The sequence below is a fragment of the Rhinatrema bivittatum genome, chromosome 2 (assembly GCF_901001135.1).
Source record: "Rhinatrema bivittatum chromosome 2, aRhiBiv1.1, whole genome shotgun sequence".
In the NCBI taxonomy this organism is placed as follows: domain Eukaryota; kingdom Metazoa; phylum Chordata; class Amphibia; order Gymnophiona; family Rhinatrematidae; genus Rhinatrema; species Rhinatrema bivittatum.
The window spans coordinates 211,477,219-211,501,435 of record NC_042616.1 but is presented as its reverse complement, the minus strand read 5'-3'; the positions used below and the strand labels follow the sequence as shown (position 1 = coordinate 211,501,435).

Sequence of the window (24,217 nt, the reverse complement as noted above, 5' to 3'; positions counted from 1 at the left end):
GGCTAGGTATGCCGCGGACTGGAGTGAAAATCTCTATTAAAAAAAAAATCCTTGGTACGTACCACTGTATATTGTTTCTACTTGCGAGATATCTGAATTATATACCTTCTTGGTTATACATATTTGCATCTTAAGTTTCGTTTCATAGGGCTTATGATGCAGACTCTTCCATACTGGTAGCCCCTCTTTGGACTGCCTCTGTCTATATCAGGTGATCCTCCTCCTGCTTGAACCACAACAGTCCCTCACCCCCACCCCCAATGTCCCTTGGATTTTTTCACCCCAAAAGCATGACTACACTTATTACATTAAATCGCTTCATAACTTTACTTTTTATCTGTCAGATAATCTAATCTTAATATATTAAAGATTTCTAACTTATAGTATCACTTATGAAAATATATAACTATACAGACAAACTCAATTTACCGCTACCATCTACTGCCTGTAACAACCAGTTTTGAAATCATACCTAAAACACTCAAGTTTATTTATGAACATCCTATGTGGGATAGTGTAAGTTTTACTAAAAGTAATGTAGTTGACAAGTTAATCTACTTTGACTCCTAAAAGTAAAAGTCAAGCAGGTAAAATGAGAGTACCTTTTTATTGGACTATTTAAATATATTTTATATATTAATGCACAATTATCAGATTACATCGAAGAGGATAAAATTCTGTTCCCTAGCCAATACAGGTTCCATAAAGCATTAAGCATAGAATCCCTACTCATATCCCTGACAGACTACCTCATCATGGGCCTCGATAAAGGCCAATCCTTCTTACTAATTCTCCTGGACCTCTCGGCAACATTTGACACAGTCAACCATTCCATCCTCCTAAACCAGCTGTCAAACATCGGAATAACAGGAACAGTATTTGCATGGTTCAAAACATTCCTGAGTAACAGAGGCTACAAGGTAGAATCCACAATAAAGAATCTCCCCGTTACAATTCTACCATTGGAGTTCCCCCAAGGATCTTCACTATCACCCACGCTCTTTAACATTTACCTTCTTCCACTGTGCCAGCTATTAACCAAATTAAATCTAAAACACTTCCTATATGCCGATGTCCAGATCTTGATTCCACTTAAAGAATCCATCTCTAAAACACTTGAATACTGGGAAAGCTGCCTTCAAGAAATCAATCGCCTCCTCACCAGCCTTAACCTGATACTAAACTCAAAGACCGAACTCCTCCTTATCTCACCGGAAAACAGCAAGTTCACGTCGAGTCCACCAGCCAACCTACTCATCACTCAAGCAAGAGACTTAGGAGTTATAATTGACAATCATTCATCAACCGCACTACTAAAGATTGCTTTCACAAACTACAGGTACTGAAAAGAGTAAAACCTCTCCTCCACTTTCAAGATTTCCGAACCGTTCAAGCAATAATCTTCTCCAAGATAGATTATTGCAATTCCATTTTACTAGGTCTCCCCTCTTCCTCCACCAAACTGCTTCAGATGATCCAAAACACTGCTGCCAGAATACTGACAAACACAAGGAGAAGAGACCACATCACTCCCATCCTCAAAAACTTACACTGGCTGCCAATACACTTCAGAATTATTCATAAGCCAATCACCATGATCCATAAAGCCATCCATCACCATGCTCCTCTCAACTTACAAATCCCGCTCAGACAACATTCCTCTTCCAGATCCATCACAGAAGCATACAGAGGATCACTCCAGGTACCACATACCAAAACCACATAACACCTAACATTCAGAGACCAGGTCTTCGACAGCAGGACCACTGATATGGAATTCTATACCTCCAGATTTGCGACAGGAGCTCTGCCTCCCAACTTTCAGAAAAAGGCTTAAGACTTGGTTATTTAAACAAGCCTTTCCGGACCCTGCCTAAATCTCAAATCAACATTGCAAATTACTGTAAATATTTTGCCTTGTTCTGTTAATTCTCTATTGCTTCTCCCAGTTTCGAACAGCCCTGTTTTATTGTAACTTCATGGTTTTCCTAAACTAGTTCCATGTTCTTGTTTCATCTACACCCCTTGTTAATTGTAAACCAGCATGATGTGATTCTATCACGAATGCCGGTATATAAAAACCCTAAATAAAATAAACATTGTATTTTTCACTTGCTTTTAAGAACTATGCTATCTTCATCTTTTGCACTGTCCCCAAATACACCAGCCGCCACTACCTCCAGCCCACAGACTCCACTGTACTGGACCTCCCACCAGTCTGCACAGCCTGTTGTCTTCCAACCACACAGGACTTCCTCCTAGTCCATTCAGGCATTGCATGAGCATATCACTAGCCCCAACAGATGCCGTTTTCCAGGAACTTAAATGTACTATAGATTTTACAAGATAACTGCTCCATAGAGAACAAAGTTATATGCAAAGCAGCAACAGCTAACTTTATCTATACTATGCAAAAGTTAAATATTTTCTATGCAAGTTTAATGTTATACACTATTATGCATAAGGAGCTTTCATCAATAAAAGTTTACAGGATCTGCATCTCAAACAGCCCTCACTACTGATGACAATTCTAAGCAGAGGACAGAAAAGGAGATCAAACAGAATAGAATGTAGTTTGCCCTTAATTTGGCAAGACAGATGTTCCATTTCTATATTAAGCAAACACGGAGATTGAATACATTTCCATCTGGAGGTAACATTTTTGTAGTCACTGAAAAATAATGCTGCAGTCTTCTCCTATATATCACAACCTGATTATGAAATAACATCCCAATAGCAAAATGGGATACTCCAACACAAAATGAGAATTACTTATTTTAGATTCTCCACATGATTTACCAGTATATGGTGGTCACGTTGCATCATGCTGCAAAAAACTTTTGTGCAGCCGTTTCAGGGAAGGGAGGGGGAAATGGTGGGGGTCATTGATCAAAGTTGACACTAGTGGCTATATTCAGGGCCCATGCATATAGGGTTGGGGAAGGAGAGAGAAAACTCCCCAGATAGCTGCAAATAAAGGTTCAGAGCACCAGAATCCCAGCTATAGTTCTAGTGCCCCAAAAGAGGGAGGAGTAAACAGTCAACTCAATAAAACTGGAAATCAGACCATTCTGCCAGATGCGCAAAAGATTAAAGGTAGCATAGGGAAATTTAAACAAATAAACAAAACATATGATTCCAACTTACCTGAAGAGCCGGGGGTGAGAGGCAGAGCGGCGCAGAGAGCAGGTGAGAGCCGGAGAGACCGCAGGACCGATCGGGGCGGAGCGAGAGACACACGTGGCCACAGAGACCTTCCAAGGCGCTTCGCAACAGCAAGTATTCAAAAAAAAAAAAAAAATGCCAGGGACTGGGCTCTCTGGCTCCATGCACCCAAGGCACAGGATGCTGGGAGGCTCATAATTCGCAGCAGGGGGCGGGAGGGGGAGATGTAGATGTAAGAGACTTGGAAGGGCAGGCAGTGAGGCGGCAGGGCCTTTCTACACAGAGGGCCATGATTTTGAATCCCACATGGGGAGGGAGGTTGAAAGTGGGTACTAGTCAAGCTTATGGGGAGGCATCGAGAGAGGTGGGCCCCTGTAAGCCGAGGCCTCTTACTGTGATTTCCATGTGCGGAGGGGGGCGGGGAAAAGGGGCCGCTGGCCCCAGAAGTTGGGATCGTAAGTCCCCAAGAGAGATTAGAGGGCCTTGAAGGGGGGTGCTGCCCCCCGGTGGGCCGGGATCGGTGTGTGGGCTCGGACAGGAGGCGGGTAGGGGTCAGAAAGGCAGATCGGAGGCGGATCGGAGGGTATCAGAGGAATGAGTAGGGGGGACAAGATTAGGAGGCTTTCTACAAGCTACCAAAAAAAAAAAAGGCAAGGGGGGGGAAGGTCCGGGCCCAACAAGATTAATGATACCGGCGGCTTTATGGTCCACAGTTAGATAGGGGGACGGCGCCCATTGTACCTAATAAGCAGGAGTTAGAACAATAACAAGAAAAGGGGGTTGCCTGTTGTAATTGCAAGCAGGTACGGAATGTGATATAGTTTATGTTCAGCAGCGGATCAATAGTCTGGACGGTGAGTAATAATCCACTGATTTCTTGCGGCAATCTTAGGCGAACCATGTCATCCCGAAGAACAGCAAGAGCCTTGCCAAGGGCCAAGACAGCACGCCGAAAACAGATAGTGACCAGATCCTCAGTAGCGGAGAAAGTCAATGGCAAAGGGAGGGCAACCCCCGAAACCGCATCTATGAGAATGCGCAGTACGAAGAAAACAAGAGGAGCAGGCAGCAGAGGAAGAAGGGGCACCACAAGAGTTCCGGACCAGAGAAGAGAGGAGCAGCAAGTGACAGATGGAGAAATCAACAGAATTGGAAGCAGCGGAACCAGTGAGGGAGAAGGAGCCGGAGAACATTCGCGAGAGGAGGAATGCGAACGAACAGCGGGCAGGACATCAGGGTGCCCGTGGTCATTCGCCGCGCTACGCCAACAGAAGGGACGAAGAATGGCACATACAGAATGGGTTACCCGAACTTCCAGAACAGCGAGCCACGTCCGCAGGAGCAACGGGGATACGACAATCAAACGGATCACCGGTGGCAGAATCAGGACAGCACAGTATGGAGTAACAGATCAAGATGGGGTTGGGGTGATCAGGGTCCTTACCCCAGCTGGGGTTCGATGATGTGACCATGGGAGGGGCCGCAAGGTGAAATGAACAGCCATCAATTCCAGCCTCCATGGGGGTCCTGGTCGGCGCCGCCGCTAGGGCCATCACAGTATCATGAAGGGGAACAAGGACCATGGTCAGCACCATGGCTCATCAGAAATGCATATAGTAATGAAGTAAGAGTGGACACACCAGCACAGGCCTTGGATGCTGAAGGGACAGACAGGCAGACCGTACAGAGAGGGGCGCAAGAATATAGACGTGACGAGGAACCACCATCGACTAGTCAAGCAGCACAGCAGACGCAGACAGAGCAAGGCAGTGTGGGTGAGTGCGGGGACAAAGAAGGGGACATCAGGCAAAAGCCTATGCCTTCCGGGTCGGGGCACACGGGGACAGATAGCATCCTGCATGGGTGACTAAAACCAGATGAGCGAAAGTAGTCTAAAGACTCAACAACCAAAGAAAAGGAAATCAGAATACCCAAGAATATAGTCAACTGGACGAAGGCGTTCTTATATATGACCAGTGTCGTCGGGCTAAGGATACGTCACAATATGGACCCATGCTGACTTACGCGGTTAATATCATGAGCGCATACCAACAGCACGAGGGCTGGTCATGGTTGAACTATGACAAAGTTCCGAGATAAGATGGAGGAGAACCAATACATGACTTGGGGAATGCAGGATGTCAGCCTGTGGATAGAACACATGACGTGCAAATAGTCAGACCAAGGAATGAGAGCAAGACGTGGAAGAAGGGCATCTCCCTATAGGCAGGCCACAAAGCAGGCAGCAGCTCATGATAACACCTGTTGGAGATTCAACAAAGCCGTATGCACATTTCAAGATTGCACATTTAAACACGTTTGCACTAATTGCGCAGCTCCACACCCAATGATAAAATGCCCAAAACGGGCAACGGACGGGAGTAAGGCAAAACCAAACTGAGAATTTGCAATTTGAAAAAGCACCTTCACTAGTACAACTGGAGGCAATGAAACCATGGCTAGACATATACCCGAACAAAGAGAAAGCAGACAAGATAAGGCAAGGGTTTAAGGAAGGGTTAGTCATCCCATTTCAGGGCCAGATACAAAGAACAAATACAGTCAATGCTCCATCAGCAACAAGGCATGAAGACATAGTCCATGAGAAGTTGGAAACTGAATTAGCGCTTGGAAGGATAGCAGGTCCATTCACACATCAACCATTCCAGCACCTGTTCATATCACCATTAGCAGTAATCCCCAAGAAAGAAAAAGGAAAATTCCGGCTTATACAGAATTTATCATTCCCACCGGGCCAATCAGTAAACTATCATCTCCCCCAGGAGGAATGTTCCGTGCAGTAAGCATCATTCGATACGGCAGTGGCACTGTTACGGACATGTGGAAGAGGGGTCCTGATGGCAAAAGCAGACAGAGTCTGCGTTCAGGCTGCTTCTGGTACACCCGAACAGCTTCCCGCTACTGGGGTTTACGTTCAACAATCATTACTACTTCGACAAAATGCATGCCCATGGGATGTTCAGTCTCATGCGCTTACTTTGAGCTATTCAGCTCATTTTTGCATTGGGTCGTAGCAAGAAAGACAGAATCCAATAACATTATCCATTACTTGGATGATTTTCTATTTGTGGGCCCACAGGATTCTCACACATGTGGGAGACTTGCTAGCAGACTTCCTGAGGGTGGCGGAGGAATTTGGAGTTCCACTGGCCTGCAGCAAAACAGAAGGTCCAACAACAATCATATCATTTTCGGAATAGAGTTAGATTCCAAATGAATGATAGCTAGATTACCGGAGGAAAAAGTAGATAAGCTGTGCAGCATTTTACAACAAACGGTCACCACAAAGAAAATAACGCTCCAAGTTGCACAAGCTATCTTGGGAACCTTTAACTTCGCTTGCAGAGTGATCCCCATGGGTAGAGCGTTCATGCGAAGGTTGGCTGCAGCTACAGTAGGGATAAGGAAACCGCACCATTATCTTCGGGTATCGAAAGAGATACAAGAGGATTTTGGAGTATGGAATTCCTTCCTCAAAAATGTCAACGGTGTGGCAGTCATACAAGACCCACCAATGTCGAGTAAAGACTTGAACATACAAACGGATGCTTCAGGCGGTTGGGGCTTTGGAGCACTACATCAAGGGGCATGGTGTGCCTAACCGTGACCAGAGGAATGGAAAGAGAAGGGTATAACGAAGAACATAACCATCTTGGAGCTCTTCCCCATATGGGTAACTTTATTTTTGAGTTTCTTGCTCCACAATACTAGACATTTTCTGGTGCGACAACCAAGCAGTTCACGTTCTGAATGCTCAATTGGCAAAATGCCCGACTGTAGTCAACCTGCTGAGGGAGATAGTCTTAGAGGCATTACGTCACAACATAATCCTTAGAGCTAGACATGTCCCGGGGATCTTGAATGATGCAGCTGATGCTTTCTCTCGTGCTAAATAGCATTTATTTCATAAGCAGATACCCACGGCAGAAGCAACAGCAACCGCAATGCCGGCACAATTATGGAAAATTGGTCTGCGACAACTAGAGAGCTACTCCGCAGATCCGTAGCGCCGTCAACCTGGGTGTCATATTGTCAAGGTTTCGAGGAGGTGACCAGCTTCCTCGAGAAAAATGGGTGAAGACTAGGACCAGCTGCATGGTCAAATTCATGGACACTGCAAAAAAAAAAAAAAGTATCCAGAAATGCCGTCATCAAGCGCCTAGCTGGCGCAGCATTCTTTTTTAAAGCATGCGGGTGGGGCAACCCCACGAAATATTTCATTATAAAGAAGATGCTGACAGGATGGGCAAGAAAAATTGGCACGACCAGAGACGGGAGACATCCAATTACACACCACATGTTGAAGATGTTATGGGTGTCCTTGGCAGAAGTTTGCTCATCTTCGTTCGAGACCAGGTTATTTAGAGGCGCATTCTCGCTAACTTTCTTTGGAGCCCTAAGAGTCAGCGAATTGGTGGCCCGCAACAAGACAGACGATGATATGGCGGATTGCTGCGAAAGAACGTCTAGCGCATAGAGGTGACTTTAAGCATTAAAATACACAGGTCTAAGACTGATCAGCAGGCGAGAGGTACTACTCTATGGCTCAAATGGGTAGTGGGTTGTAATACATGCCCGATCGCAAATGCAAGAGAATATTTGGCGGTACAACCAGAAGGAGGAAAGCACTTGTTGATTCATAGCGCCGGCTCTCCTTTGACAAGATTCCAATTTACAGCAGTCCTGAAAGCAGCAGTAAACAAGCTAAACTGGGACACGACGAAGTTCAGCTCGCATTCATTCAGAATTGGAGCAGCCACAAGTGCAGCACAGGCCGGTTTAGGAAAAGACACGATAAAGAGAATCGGAAGATGGAGATCGAATGCAGTCAATGCATACGTGCGGTTGGACAGGGTGGCTGCTACATCTACTAACCAATCTTCTGATTATATTTTACAGAGCAACAGCAAGTGCACCGAATAGCATGGATTATCGGTCACTCATACGTTCGTTGGGCGGCCAAGAGAGCGATCGGGCGACCCTAAGGACAACACCTGGGATTGGCAATTCAAGGGTGGGTCGTTTCATGGACAGGAAAACCCGGCATGCGATGGAATCAGTTATTGCCCTTGTTACAGCGCCTGAAGGATTCCAGGACGGCTCCAGATATAATGATCATACACCTGGGGGGCAATGACTTGAGTGCAGTAACATGCAAGAGCTTGATCAACCAGGTAAAAAGCGATTTAAACATCATAGCGGCATTGTACTCTGAGACCACAGTGGTATGGTCGGAAATTATACCAAGGCCCAGGTGGAAAGACTCCAAATTATGGAATAGAGGCAGAAAGAAAATTAACAGGCAAATGGAGATATGGACAAGTAAGAGGCCTACATCAGATCAGACACTAATGGGCAGAGGACATGTGCCCAGGATTATTCAGAGAGGATGGGGTACATTTCTCTGATATAGGCTATGATATATTTAATAATACGTTGCAAGATGCCATAGAAGCAGAGTACGCAAGGAATGTACAGGCCGCAGCTAAGTGGGGGGACATGAGGCAAGGGTACCCCTACCTCGTGTTTTGGCGGTTACCTGGGCCGGGTGGATATATTGTAAGTGGTGCCGGCAGCATCACCGGATGGCGTGGGAGCCGGTCAGCGCCGGGGGAGGCGCAAAAAGGTGGGGGCGCAGAACGCGCCAATGGCGGGACCCCTGCCTGGGAGCGGGGACTCGGCGGGGGCCCATGGCTAAAGGACGCCTGGCTCAGTTACAGTGGGCAGTCACGGACAGCACACCAGCTCGGGTAGCCCAGGAAGTTGATTAATATGTTAAAAGAAATAAAGCTGCGGCCTTTTTGATACCAATAACAGTTTTCAGTGTGTTTTTAAATAGTGATGATATAAAGGTTAACAAGCGGGAGGGGGTGAAGGGGGGGGGGGGGCCAGCATCAAAGAGGCCGGGCACAGAGGGTAAGTGGTGGCTGCCAGCGTTACTAGTGCCCCAAAAGAGGGAGGAGTAAACAGTCAACTCAATAAAACTGGAAATCAGACCATTCTGCCAGATGTGCAAAAGGTTAAAGGTAGCATAGGGAAATTTAAACAAACAAAACATATGATTCCAACTTACCTGAATTAATTGCTAATAAACAGGTTGTGAATAGGATTAAAAAAATACGTGTCTATAATGCAATACCAGAAGCCTCAAAAATGAGAATGTACTTAAAATATTTCTAATTTGCACATTCTTTAATCCTAGGCAAATTACATGACAGCATACATGAACAGATTAAAAAGATTCCACAGCCACCACTAGACAGAGGGGTTCCCAAACTTTCAGGGAACAATGACCACACTTTCGGCTTCAAACAGTTTTACGGGCCCTCACACAATTTTCTAATTTTTACACGCCATAACAAAATAAATGATATGAACTCCAAAATTATTCATAATGTATATTTTTTTAAAATCTAAACTGAATACTTGGTGAGGGCAATTTGCAAAGCTATTTAAAATTTGCCCTCATAATAGCAGATTTAATTCATTATACCTTCCAACCCAGCTTCAATGGGGAAAAGGAAGCAAACTAGGCATAACCTAGCAAAAAAATCAGCACCAGTACCTGCAGACTTGTAATCTAATTTTCAAAGGTAAACTGCCAACTGAGTTTTTTCTTTTGAAAACTCAGGCCAGTGGGAGAAAGCCAGTACTTTTGTTCCTGGGTACTTTTCACCTGCTTCAAATCAGGTGCAAAATACATGCATGGAAGTATGCACAAGGATTTCAAAATGTTATCCCTGCATATATTTTCCCTCCCTAAATCTAGCCCTGCTTCTTCCCCTGCCCACCCCCAGGTACTTTTATCTTCAGTGGTGAGGAACAGCATTTTTCAAACAGGTGTTTACCCACATAAAAAGTTGTGAAAACTGACCCCTTTTTAGTCTACTTTTCTTTTATACAGTTTTTAAAAACATACAGAAGATAAATCACTAAACAATTTACATTTTAGAAAGAGCAAAACAACCTGCTTTTCAAAGCAAAGAAGGCTTAAGAGAGCTCCATTTTTGTCTGTGTCCCCCTAAGAAAAGTGTGTGTTTAGTGTCTCATCCTCCCTCAATTCCTGGGGTCATCTTTTCCCTTCTTCCTTTCTGGACTATGGTGGTCTATACCTCCCTGTCTACCATGATTCCTGGGGGGGGGGGTCTTCTCCTCTTCCCTGATTGGCTGCCATCCACTCGCTTTCCTTAAATTGTCATGCTGGGTCAGACCAGACCAAAGGTCCATCAAGCCCAGCATCCTGTTTCCAACAGTGGCCAATCCAGGCCACAAGTACCTGGCAAGTACCCAAACACTATACAGATCCCATGGTACTGATGCCAGTAATAGCAGTGGTTATTCCCTAAGTCAACTTGATTAATAGCAGATAATGGACTTCTCCTTCAAGAACTTATCCAAACCTTTTTTAAACCCAGCTACACTAACTGCACTAACCACATCCTCTGGCAACAAATTCCAGAGTTTAACTATGTTCAGTGAAAAAGAATTTTCTCCGAATAGTTTTCAATGTGCTACTTGCTAACTTCATGGAGCATCTCCTAGTCTTGTTATCTGAAAGATCCATTCTAGACCTCTCCTGATTTTAAAGACCTCTATCATATCCCCCTCAGTCATCTCTTCTCCAAGCTGAATAGCCCTAACCTCTAACCTTTCCTCACAGGGGAACTATTCCATTCCATGTATCATTTTGGTTGCCCTTCTCTGTACCTTCTCCACTGCAACTATGTTTTTTGAGATGCGGCAACCAGAATTGTACACAGTATTCAAGAAGCCGTCTCACCATGAAGCAATAGAGGCATTGACATTTTCAGTTTTATTCACCATTCTTCCTAATAATTCCTGTTTGCTTTTTAGACTGTGATGTGTGTGCCTGAGCTTGAGAACCAACATGGAGACAGCAACTGACCCAGAATCCTCTGCTATCTTAGCCTTTCTGGCTATGTTAACTTCAAATGTACTACTGAGTCTGACCTGCAGGAATTCCAAGGACACCTGCACAGCAGTTGAAGCTGGCAACACTTTCAGGCCGATACAGTACAGTGCGCTCTGACGGAGCGCACTGTTAGCCTGCTCTTGGACGCGTGTTTTCCCTTACCCCTTATTTAGTAAGGGGAGGAAAACGCACATCCAACCCACGGCACCAAATAGCGTCCTCAACATGCAAATGCATGTTGAAGGCCCTATTAGGCATGCGCACGGGATACAGAAAGTAAAATATGCAGCCAAGTCTCATTTTACTTTCAGAAATTAGCGCCGACCCAAAAGGTCGGCGCTAATTTCTTCCAGCACCAGGAAAGTGCACAGAAAAGCAGTAAAAACTGCTTTCTGTGCACCCTCCGACTTAATACCATGGCAATATTAAGTCGGAGGTCCCGAAGAGTAAAAAAAAAAAAAAAAAATTAAAAAAAATTTTGAATTCGGCCCGCGGCTGTCGGGCCGAAAACCGGACGCTCAATTTTGCTGGCGTCCGGTTTCCAAGCCCGTGGCTGTCAGCGGGCTCGAGAACCAACGCCGGCAAAATTGAGCGTCAGCTGTCAAACCCGCTGACAGCTGCCGCTCCAAGTCAAAAGGAGGCACTAGGGGCACGCTAGTGTCCCTAGCGCCTCCTTTTCCCCGTTTCTACCGCACCACCTAATTTGAATACTGCATCGCGCGCACCAGCGAGGGACCGCTGCGTTCGTCCACTCTCCCGCGGACTTTACTGAATCGGCCTGTAAGTGATGCCTAATTATAGGATCACAAAAGCAGAAGGCAACAGTTGGAACATCAGGCAAGACTCACTACAGGGGCATCTGTAAACACAGCCTAAGATGTGTTAATTGCCCTGACCAGCAAGATTTTAACAGAACAAGACTATCCAAGAGTGATGGTAAATGGGCCCCACCTTGGACAAATAATCAGGATACTTTAGGGATAATCTATCATGCTGTTGACATGACAATCTATGTAAATTATTCTCTGGGTAGTCACGCACTTTCAGAATTTCTAATCTAGTACTATATTGTATTTTACCTATAAAAAGAAGGATCAGTTGATGTATACAATGAGATGCTGGTGGTCAGTTTGTCAGATGTGGCATCAGCATCTCCCAAGAATACTTATATTGATCAATAAAATATTATACTTTCTACAAAATCTAAGTGTTCTTGTATTCCTGGATATAAAAGTGTCAAAGAATGACTTGGCACTTAGCTGCCGCAGCACATTGAGCCAATTTAAATGGTGCCTAGATCTTTTTCCTAGGTAGTAGCTCCTAATATGGAACCTAACATCGTGTAACTACAGCATGGGTTATTTTTCCCTATATGCATCACCTTGCACTTATCCACATTAAATTTAATCTGCCATTTGGATGCCCAATCTTCCAGTCTCGCAAGGTTCTCCTGCAACTTATCACAATCTGCTTGTGATTTAACTACTCAATTTTGTATCTGCAAATTTGATTGCCTCACTCGTCATATTCCTTTCTAGATCATTTATAAATATATTGACAAGCACTGGTCCAAGTACAAATCCCTAAGGCACTCCACTGTGAAAACTGATCATTTAATCCTACTCTGCTTCCTGTCTTAACCAATCAATGAAAGGACATTACCTCCTATCCCATGACTTTTTAGCTTTCTTAGAAGCCTCTCAAGAGGGAATTTGTCAACACCTTCTGAAAATCCAAATACATTGTATCTACTGGTTCACCTTTATCCACATTTATTAACCCCTTCAAAAAAGTGAAGCAGATTTTTGAGGCAAAACTTCCCTTGGGTAAATCCATGCTGTGTTCCATTAAACCATGTCTTTCTATATGCTCTAATTTTGATCTTTAGAATAGTTTCCACTATTTTTCCCGGCACTGAAGTCAGGCTCATTAGTCTATAGTTTCCTGGATTGTCCCTGGAGCCCTTTATAAATATTGGGGTTACATTGGCCACCCTCCCAATAGATGATTTTAATAGGTTATAGATTTTAATAGATCTGAAATTTCATTTTTTAATTCCTTCAGAATCCTGGGTGCATACCATCCAGTCCTGGTGATTATTTACTCTTCAGTTTGTCAATCTGGCCAACTACATCTTCCATGTTCACAGTGATTTGTTTCGTTTCATCTGACTCATCACCCTTGAAAACTATCCCTGGAACCGGTATCTCCCCAACATCCTCATTAGTAAACCAGAAGCAAAGAATTAATTTAGTCTTTCTACAATGGCTTTATCTTCCCTAAGAGCCCCTTTAACCCCTCGGTCTTGTAACGGTCCAACCTACTCCCTCACTGGTTTCTTGCTTCGGATATATTTTTACAAATTATGAGTTTTTACCTCTACAGCCAACTTCATTTCAAATTCTCTCTTAGCATGACTTATCCATGTTTTAACTTAAACATCGTCAAGTTATGCTTTTTCCTATTTTCTTCCAATTTTTGAAGGATTTTTTTTTTTTTGGCTAAAATAGTCTCACCTCACCTTTTAAACGTGCCAATAATCATTTTGCCTTTCTTCCATCTTTAATGTGTGGAATACATCTGGACTGCGCTTCTAAGATTGTATTTTTAAACAAATTTCTACGCCTGTTAAACACACCCTTTGCGGCTGCACCTTTCAGTTTCTCTCTCATTTTATCAAAGTTTCCCTTTTGAAAATTTATTAGTCCCCAGGCTCAGCGGTCTACACAGATCACCCACAGACTGCATTCAGTCATTCCTGCCTGCACCTGGCAATACAAAAACAGAGCAAGGGGAAGACACAGATACCAAACTGCCAGATGGACTCTGGCTATGGGGCAGTTTAATAACTACAGCTGGACATGCTCAGTAGGGCATGTTTTGAAAGTTCTAGATTCTTTTGGGATCAAACTTCCATGCTAGTCTCCATCCAAAGTCACCCATGTTTGAGGTCTACCATCCTGCTTGTCCTCAGAGCAATTTAAATCTCCAATTATTACTATGCTGCCAACTTTGTTAGCATTTCATCATCCATCTGTTCATTTTGGCCATGTGGTCAGTAAATATATCCCCCAACACTATACGCTTCCTCAAACATGCAATTTCCACCCATAAACATTCTACTGTACATTTAGTCTCCTGCAGGAATCTTTATCCTGTTGGATTCTATGCCATTCTTAACAAAGTGCCACACCCCCATTAAACTGATCCACCCAATTATTGGGAAAAAATGTGTACCCTGGTATAGCATTGTACCTTGGGTTACCTACTTCCATTATGTCTCAGGTGGCAATTATATGTACCTCTTCATTCAGTGCTATATATTCTAACTCTCGCATTTACATTTTAGACTTCAAGTATTAGCATAAAGAACATACCTTGAAATGTCTATTTATATATACTCCTTTCCTAGCAGTTGACAAGGATAATTTGGAATCTAAACTCAAGTCTGTTCTTTACTTATTTAGCAAGGGTAGACATCTGTCCTGGAGTGCCACAGTCAGGTCTAGTTTTCAGGATATCCACAATGAATATGATTGAGATATATTTGCATCAACTGCCTCCATTGTATGCAAATATAATCTCATGCATATTCATTGTGGATGCCCTGAAAACCAGACCTGTCTGTGGCACTTCAGGACAGGAGCTACCTATCTCTGACTTATAGGGCACATCGGCTACTTTTGTTTTTATTGGAACCTCTCTATCAAGATGCTCTAACTTCTGTTTCTTTGGTATTTTTCAAAAGATACCTCCCTCCAAATCACATGCTCCTGAGAGTGGCAACTTTCCCCCTTGTTTTAATTAAAAGCTGCTCTCTCCTCTTTTTAAAGGTTAGTGCCAGCAGCCTGATTCCACCCTGGTTAAAGTGAAGCCTATCCTTTCGAAATAGGCTAGCCCTTCCCTAAAATGTTGCCCATTTCCTAATAAAACTAAAGCCTTCTTTCCTGCACCATTGTCAGCTATGAACAGACTCTGGAGGTCTGCCTGCCTCTGGGGTCCTGCTCATGGAATAGAGAATTCTGGATTTCAACTTTCCACTTAAGAGCCTAAATTTGGCTTCCAGAAACTCCCTCCCACACCTTCCTATATTGTTGGTGCCTAAATGTACTATGACAGCCAGCTCATCTCCACTCTAAAATCCTATCTAGGTAACAAATGAGTTCCACCACCTTCGCACCAAGTAAGTTACTAAGCGGTCCTCACATCCAAAAACCAGCCAGCTATGTTCCTAATAATCAAATCAGCTATGACAGCCAAACTAACCCTTCCCCCTTCCTGGGCCCAAGCTCTTGGAGACCCATTCTCCGTGCAAGAGAATAATATATCATCTGGAGAACAGGTCCTAGCTACAGGATCACTTCCTGCCACACACCAAGGTGATGCACACCATCCAGATGACCTTGTTCCTCTAAGGCAGCACAGGGGCTGCCACACTTGAAATAGGAGTTGGCTACTATGAAACTGAAGGTTTCTTCTATATACCTTTCTGTCTGTCTCAGCTCCTCCAGATCTGCCACTCTAACCTCCAAAGATCCGACTCGTTCTCTGACTTTCAGGAGTTCTGTGCACCAAGTGCACACAATCTCCTATCAATTGGTAGACAGCTATACATGCGGCACTCTGTGCAAAAAAAACTAGAAGGACCTCATCTTGCTGCTAGACTACTGTCTGCATCTGAATATTGTTGAGATTTTAATTTAGGTTGCTAAGGGAAAATGGATGCATAAAATTAAAATCATTTAAAATTATGTGGTGTATTTGGCAATGACCTGCAAGGAGACTAAATCTATAAGAGCTGGGTCACTCCCAATTGATTTTTTGTGTGAAAATGTCTTGTCCTCTTAAATGGGATAAGAGCCTGTAAATCAAAGAATATGCTTCGGAGTGTGTGGGACGGAAAGAGGCACTAAAAATTACCTACCTTGGCTTTAGTTAGGCACACAAACTAAAGCTTAAATTATCCCACAATTTCACCTCTCACCCAAACTAAGTATCAAAATTACCCAGCAAAGCAGTACTTCCTCAGGATTAAGAGTTACCGAGCTCTTCCCTGCTATATATTTTGTGCTTCAAAAGCAAAATTACTCCTAACTCCTTTGATGTTACATACTTCAATTAGATTGTCAGTGTCCCTCTGCTATTGTTCCTCTTTAACTGACATCTATTCAAATCACATTTCTCTCACCTTTTCAGTTACCTCTTTCCTTTCTTTTGATCAGGCGTGCGCACACGCTAAAACACTACCTATCTCGCTCTTCCTTGCTGAGCCGTTACTGCCTTGCGCTGACAAAATGGCCACCATAACAGTTTTAGGAGGCTATCCTCCCCCAGAGGAATCTGCCTCTAAACAGGACACTGCCCCAGGCTTTACTCTGCAGACCTCCCTTCCCAACAAGCTCACAGAGTGGGAATCTCCAGCATAAAGTGGCAGCTGCAGAGCTTCCACTCTGACTGCAGTGCTTTTCATGCTCTGTGGAAGCCAACATGAGGAAAAGCACACCAGATTAATCTCGTGTCTTTCCACTGAGGCTCTTCAACCTGCTGACTGAAGCCAGCAGCATCCACCACAGGACCTTCTTTTTTCTTTTTTTTTTAAACAAAGAAACACAAAGTACTGCATCTACTTCCCTGAAAAAAGATGGACTGCCTGCTCAGTTACTCCTGCCTGCAAACCAGGTACTATTCGAGGTAAGGAGAGGGAGGGGAGTTCAGATTCTCAGCAGGAAAGGCAAGGAAAGAGGGAGACAGCACCACTGGCTTTCAATCCCTGTCCCTCCCACCCCACACACATCCTCTACCTCTCTATGGGGCTGATGCAATACAATGCGCTCAGCCGAGCGCACTGTATAACCTGCAAACCGACGCGGGTTAAATAGGTGCTAGTACACCCTTTAATGTAATAGGGGGATTAGCGCCTATTTAACCCGCGGACGCGGAATGAATGTAATAGCGCTCATCACATGCAAATGCATGTGAATGAGCCTATTACTCATTCCGCATGCAAAAAAAAAAAAGTGCATCTCAGATGCACATTTATCACTCAGTTATTAACGCCTGCCTAGAGCAGGTGTTAACAGCTGAGCAATGGTAAAAGTACAGAAAAGCAGAAAAAGCTTTTTCTGTACTTTAAGTAAAAGAAAATAAAATAAATAACTCAGCAGACCGCCGAGTTATGAAGACAGACACCGGTATACTCAGCGTCGGTTTTCATAACCTGCCATCTGCCAGTAATGAAAACTGGCTGCCGGCCGGCCAATTTTCTCTTATCTCTTAGATAATTTTACATCGTCTTGAAATCTTAAAATGGCTGCTCAACCAATATAAATTATTATTATTAACAGTCATTCCAAACCTTTGAGACCTACAAGAATTTCCTCCAATCAAGTACGTACCCTAACCTCGATACTAATGATCTTTAATGCGAAATTTACGGCTTTAACAGTGTTATCTGTCTCTTTTTAATGCCCAATCTCTGACAAAGAAGGTTCGCATTTTACTAGATCACCTCAGTGATCATAACCCGGACATTTGTGGAATCACAGTCTTGGCTCAAACCTTCAGACTCTGTGTTGGTTAATCAGTTACCTCATTCTATCTATGATGTTTTTTCCATTCCTTAGTCAATTAAAAAAGGAGGAAGTCTTCTGCTTTTAGCACATAAGAAGTTTAAATTATGTCATCAAATGGTTAGTACTGCCCCTCATTATGAAATAGGAATTTTCAAATCCAGCTTGTTACAAATCTGTTTAGTATATACTGAAGATTTAGGTTAATTATTGCTTTAAGAAAAATACCTCATGTTGACTAGTAATTGGAACAAGGCTTGAAGAGGAAAAAAATGTAATTGTCAGCTTAAGGCTGGGAATTGTGTGAGTGCAGAAATGAAATGTGAGATAAGAAAGGTGCCAAGAAAGTTAAACAAGACTGAGAAGCAGAATGTGTGATGTCTGAGAGGCGCAAGAAGGAAAAGTACCAGCAGATGTAGGGGATGAGAGAAGGGAGTGGGGAGAAGCGTATGAGAGCCATGTTTAACAGTGTATAAAAAGGTAATGCAAATTTAAAACTATGAGCAAACAGCATGGAACGAGAAGCAGTATATTCTGTAATTGTGCTTCCTTCAGGGAGTAAACAGAGACTATCTCGTTCCTTCGGTTTCTACTATCTTGATTTTTGTATGTATGCATGAAATAAACAGATACTGCCAATTCTTATAAGATCTCTAAGCTGCCAAATAAATGTGCTTTTGAAACAAAGTTTGTTTCATCACTGGTAACTTTAGGGAGGAGATGGCGGGGTAAGTTTCAAGGTATTTTAACATTTTTACTAGTAGAGGATGGTTGAAACAAGCCAGTGTTAGGCAGATAGTGAACCCCCTGAAAAGTTCAGGTAATGATTTGAACTCCCTGAGCAACGCCACGCTCAGGTAAATGAACAATACCCCCCCCAGGTTTATTAGAACATAATATATCGCCTTTAATGGAACTGTTCAGATATAATCAATTCTAATATTCCTACAATAATATTAGGTGATTTCAATCTACACATAGATGTTTTTCCTCTATCAAGTTGCGATTCGCTTTTAATGGCCATGGGAGCTTTAGGTTTTAGAGAAATTAATGTCTCCACCCACAAAGCTGGTCATACTTAGACCTCTTTTGTCAATTCCTTCTTTGATTGTGATGACGCTATTAGTAGTTTACAGGTACCCTGGTCAGACCATTGTTTAATCCAAACTTTCTTAACTTAGATTCTTCTAGCTTGAACGCCTCCCCATCTAGAATTGAAATATAATTTAAAACACTATGTACTCAAGATGATCTAATGGCCAGCTTACCTGATGCCCTTGGAAACAGACACCTCTCCAATGCCGATGGCGCAATTAATTCATGGAATAAGTTATGTTGGATCAAGCCACTACCTTATGCCCCACGCAGAATAAATAGACTGCCATTTTCAAAACATAAGGCACCTTGGTTTAATTGATTTAATCTCTCTGAAACAAGAACTACGCCGCCTTGAAAGAAAATGGCGTAAACATCCAAACCCCTCCTCTCTAGCACATTATAGAACTATGCTTACCAAGTATAAATCTAAAATTAATTCATCCAAACGAGATTGGAATTTATGGATTTTAGTGGTGAAACAATTTAACCCTAAGGTGTTATTTTCATGTGTCTTGGAATTGTCCAACACCAACAGACCGCTCATTCCCCAAGAAAATCTAAATAAAGCAAATTAATTTGCTAATTATTTCAAAGAAAATCCAAAAGCTAATTAGCAATTTAGCTAGTCCCAGTCCTCAGCACATTTCTTTGCGCACTAATCCACACTTAAAATGGTCAGTCTTTGATAGGGTGTCATCCACAGAAACCTAAGTTTACTAAAAAAGATGAATCCCGCCTCCCACCCTTTTGACCCCATTTCTATAAAAACTCTTCAATCTGTTCCTGATATCTTATTAAGTCCATTGGCTGATATTATTAACTCCTCAATGAATGAAGGAAGATTCCCAGATTTACTAGAATGTGCTGTGGTCAAACCAATTCTAAAAAAGTTAGGTCGAAAATTGGATAGCCTGTTTCTATTTCCACTCTTCCATTTTTATCGAAATTAACTGAAAAAGTGGTCAATCAACAACTGATGGACTATTTATAAAGTAACCACATTCTCTACCTTTCCCAATTCTGCTTCCGTAAAAAAAAAAAAAAAAAAAAAATGTAAACACTGAAACATTACTGGCCTCACTCTGATATTATACTAAGAGGCTTAGATAATGGAAAATCGTACCTTCTGATTCTACTAGGTATCTCTTTGGCCTTCAATACTATCAATCATGAAATCATGATACAGATTAGAAGAAATAGGTATAGCAAATACCACTATCATGGTTTAAATCCTACTTTTCTAATAGAGTTTATAAAACTAGATTAGGCTCCGCCGAATCAGATTTAATTCATCTCAGTTCTGGAGTCACTCAAGGCTCATCTCTATCTCCTACCCTTTTCAACATTTACATGGCGCCTCTGTAAATTTCTGGCAGGGTTAGGATTTGTACATTTTATATATGCTGACGATGCACAAATTTTACTTCCAATAGAAGGCTCCTATGACTCCACTCAAACTCTGGAACATACTTTAATTCTATTCAGCAATTACTTAATCAGATGTTAATCATTAAATCACTCAAAAACAGAAATTCTACTGATTTGCAATAAACTAAATGAAAGGGTTTTATCAGAAACAAAAACTTTATAAAATTCCTAAATTATTACTCATGAAGTAAGAGACTTAGGCATCATTTTAGATAGTGAATTTAAAGAAGTCCATAAGTAACATGGTAAAGGAAGGATTTTATAAATTGCAAATTAAAAAAAAAAAAAAAGTTAAAACCACTATTATACAGTAAAAGATTTTAGAACTGTCCTTCAGGTTCTTATTTTCTAAACTTGATTACTGTAATGCTTTGCTACTGGGTCTTTCTGCTTCTATGATCCAACCTTTACAACTTTTGCAAAATGCTGCAGCTCAGCTTTTAACAGGAAGTAAAAAAAAAAATGATCACATCACCCCGATCCTGAAAGAACTCCACTGGCTCCATTTATTACAGAACTCAGTTCAAATGTCTAACCCTAATCCACAAAACTTTATACGGTGAAAAAATTGAGTGGCTAAATGCAGCCTTACACACATCCATAGCCCTCAACGAAACCTAAGATCCTCCGGCAAGGCATTACTATCCATTCCATCTCCTAAACTGGCACACCTAAATAGTCTGTGACAAAGCACTGTCACTGGCAGGTCCAAAAATATGGAACTCACCACCAGTTGACACAAGACTCAAATCACACCCACACACAAAAAAAACCCAAACCACAACTCAAGATATGGCTCTTTGAACAGGCATTTTCGCATTGAAGTTGGCCTCTTAAATATATAATTTTAGCTCACTGAATTTGCTTATCTTTTAAATATTAGTTTTATGGGCAGTTAGAGTTTTGTTAAAAAAATTTTATTGATTGTATTTAAAGGTATTTTAAATGTATTACTTGTAATTTTAGATGTTTTACCTTTTTATTATGTTTTTCTTTTTATACTTTGGTTTTAATGTCTTAGGATGTAAACAGATATGAAGCTTTTACGAATATTGGTATATAAAAAGTGAATAAATAAATTCATTACTGGCAGATGGCTGGTTATGAAAACAGATGCAGAGTTTACCGGCGTCTATCTTCGTAACTGGCAGCCGTGGCAGGATCACATTAGCAAGGAGGCGGTAAGGTTGCACAAGCGACCTTAGCGCACCACCCCCCCCCCCCCCCTTGCGGGTGCCATGCGCACGTATTATATACACATACACCTGCATTTAGCAGGATCAAGCCAGAAGGGAGGCCACTGATACTCCCACTTCCTAATCCCTACTCTACTAGAAGCAATTTGTCCCTAAGACTTCCAGGCTACAGTATTATCACCTCTCCCATCTGCTGGAGACAGAGTAATATAGAAGTGCAGCAAGATTTCACAGTGCCCTGTAAGGGGTGACGTCCTCAAATCGATTTTATTGGTCTCCATCTGCTAGCAGGGGAGCAAAACCCATGAGTTTTGGACTTGTGGAATTAGGAAGTACATTCATTTTGAACTACATATTTTGTAATTGCTGGAAACTTAACATACCTAATATGAGCTTTAGTTCAGTGCTGACTGACTAGCCTTCATAAGACTACTAGTCATTTATGCCCTCATCTACCTCAAATGACAATCAATGTGGCGGGGGAGGGGGGAAATTAAAAGTGCAACCATGTCTTTAAAAATGTCAGAGGGGAAAACATTTTTTTCTTAACAGAGCAAGTTAAAATCATGATTTAGCAGACAAGAATCATACTAAGATTTGCACTACCATAAGTGTACATGGGTATGTACACACAAAGGGGCCAATGCAAAAAAAAAAAAAGCGTGGAAAGCAGGCACTGAAAAGTCAGCGCCCACTTTAATGCGCGCAAGGTTCCCTGCAAGGGGGGGGCCATGCTATATTGTAATTAGGGGGGGGTCACGTTAGCAAGGAGGTGCTAGGGTCACTTGCTCGACCTTAGCGCCTCCTTGATAAACGCAACCCTGCGGCTACCAGCGTTCTGCTGGTTACGAACACAGACGCCGAGCATAGCGGCGCCTGTCTTCAATGCGGCCAGCTGAGTTTGTTTGGTTTTTTTTTTAACTCTTAAAAGTACAGAAAAGCAGTTTTTTCTGCTTTTCTGTACTTCTTTTCAATGTGCTCAGCTATTAACGCCTGCTCCAGGCAGGCGTTAATAGCTGAGCAATAAATGTGTGTCCGAGACGCACATTTTGTTTGCATTGCATGAGATAAGCTATCCCATTCACTCCACGTCAGACGCGCGTTAAATAGGCGCTAATCCCCCTATTTCATTAGGGGGTGGATTAGTGCCTATTTACCCCGCCTCTGACTGCTGGTTATACAGTGCGCTCGGCTGAGCGCACTGTATTGCATTGGCCCCAAATACAAGAGTATACACAAAATGTTCCATGTACTCCTGTTAGTTCTGTTACAACTTGTTATATTTATTACCATGTTATAATGTAAAATATTCTTGTTATATTTATTACCATGTTATAATGTAAAATATTCTTATATCTATTTAATACCATGTTATAATGTAAAATAGGGCTGTTACCACCCTATTCCTTTAGTTATCTGGAAACCGATGTGATATCTCGATCGAATGTCGGTATACAAAATAAATAAATAAATAAATAAATAAACCTTGACCTCCAAAGAGTGAACCTCTTATCTACACACACACACACAAAGAATCTGCTACTGCTGGTCACAGTATTGCTTTCTCCTTTACATTTTATTGAACTTACTTTGTGAATAGTGCATTATTTCCTGATGAATTCTTTTCATACTTTGTCTCCGGAATCCTTTGTTCATTCAATCTTCCCTTTTGTCTAATGATCACCTGGATATTCTGTTGCTCCCCCGAAGGAATATTTTCTACATATCTGTTCTTCCATGTTGGGGATAGCATGTTAATATTCTTTGTTGGACACACAGGGCCATCCACCTTTCTGTCACCATTGTAGTTCATGCTAGAAATTGATTTGCACCTTTCAGCCAACCCTTTCTTGGCCACTTCCTCACCAATATCTGTGTTCCCAAACTCTGCCTGAACCACGACTGTATTGTCCTTGTAGGTCACTTTGTGTCGTACTCTTATTTGCTTTTCAAAAATCAAGCTGCTTAAAAACTCTTTGGCCTGCAAAGAAAAACAAAGAAAAAGACTTAAAACCAAATAGCATTTTCCTTTTTATTATGGACCAGCTGGCTGAACTATTAACTTTTTACGTAGGGGGGGGGGGGGGGGGGGGGGGGGAGGGGGCAGAATACACACTAGAAAATGTTAACATTAAAGCATGGATAATCTTTGTGGACTCATCCTTCTAACCAATGATTCCACAGCGCTGACTGAATATAGAAGAAAATTACTGGACAACAGTAAGCAAAATATGCAACTTACAGACTTAATTTTTAGTAGAATGTTAGAACTGATGCCTTGCTCCCATAATTCCAAGCTATGGAAAAGGAAGTTAAATATGCTCTACAGATAAGGAAATTCATTCAAAAATATTTTAACACACAGCTAGATAGGTCTTCAGAATTTTTAAGGATCGTGGAAGACTAATCTCACAGAGCCAGGGGTGCCATGAACAGGTGATAGATTACCATATTTCTTACAGGAAGTGTAGGAGCTCAGATTCCTATGAACAGTCGTGTTCGTGTTGAATGAGAAACTGAAAATCTTCAATTAACAACGCCAGCATTGAAACGCACAGCCATATTAAATGTACTAACATTTGATACGCAATGGCATGCACTACGCACTTACATACTGACATTCAGTGAAACGCACTACCATTTTGTAATAATATTTTGTACTGTATTAATACGATTGCTGCTATAAAATGTCGATCATATCATGTCTGTTAAATGACGTGTGTAGTGGTCTGATTGTAAGCTACACCTACTTGAAAAAATGTATAAAAGTCTACTCCTCAAGGGGAGTGGCATGTAGTTGTTCTAAG

General features: G+C 42.2%; 1 protein-coding gene across 8 annotated transcripts in view; it reads right to left on the bottom strand.

The window, feature by feature from the left end:
- The window catches only part of STK31 (serine/threonine kinase 31), a 482,717-nt gene that overhangs the window by 356,126 nt on the left and 102,374 nt on the right, over positions 1-24,217 (bottom strand). For all 8 annotated transcript variants that reach the window (XM_029589101.1, XM_029589104.1, XM_029589105.1 and 5 more), the window contains one exon: positions 23,000-23,391. In XM_029589101.1, the coding sequence (XP_029444961.1) occupies positions 23,000-23,391 (392 nt within the window). The remainder of the gene's footprint in view (positions 1-22,999; positions 23,392-24,217) is intronic.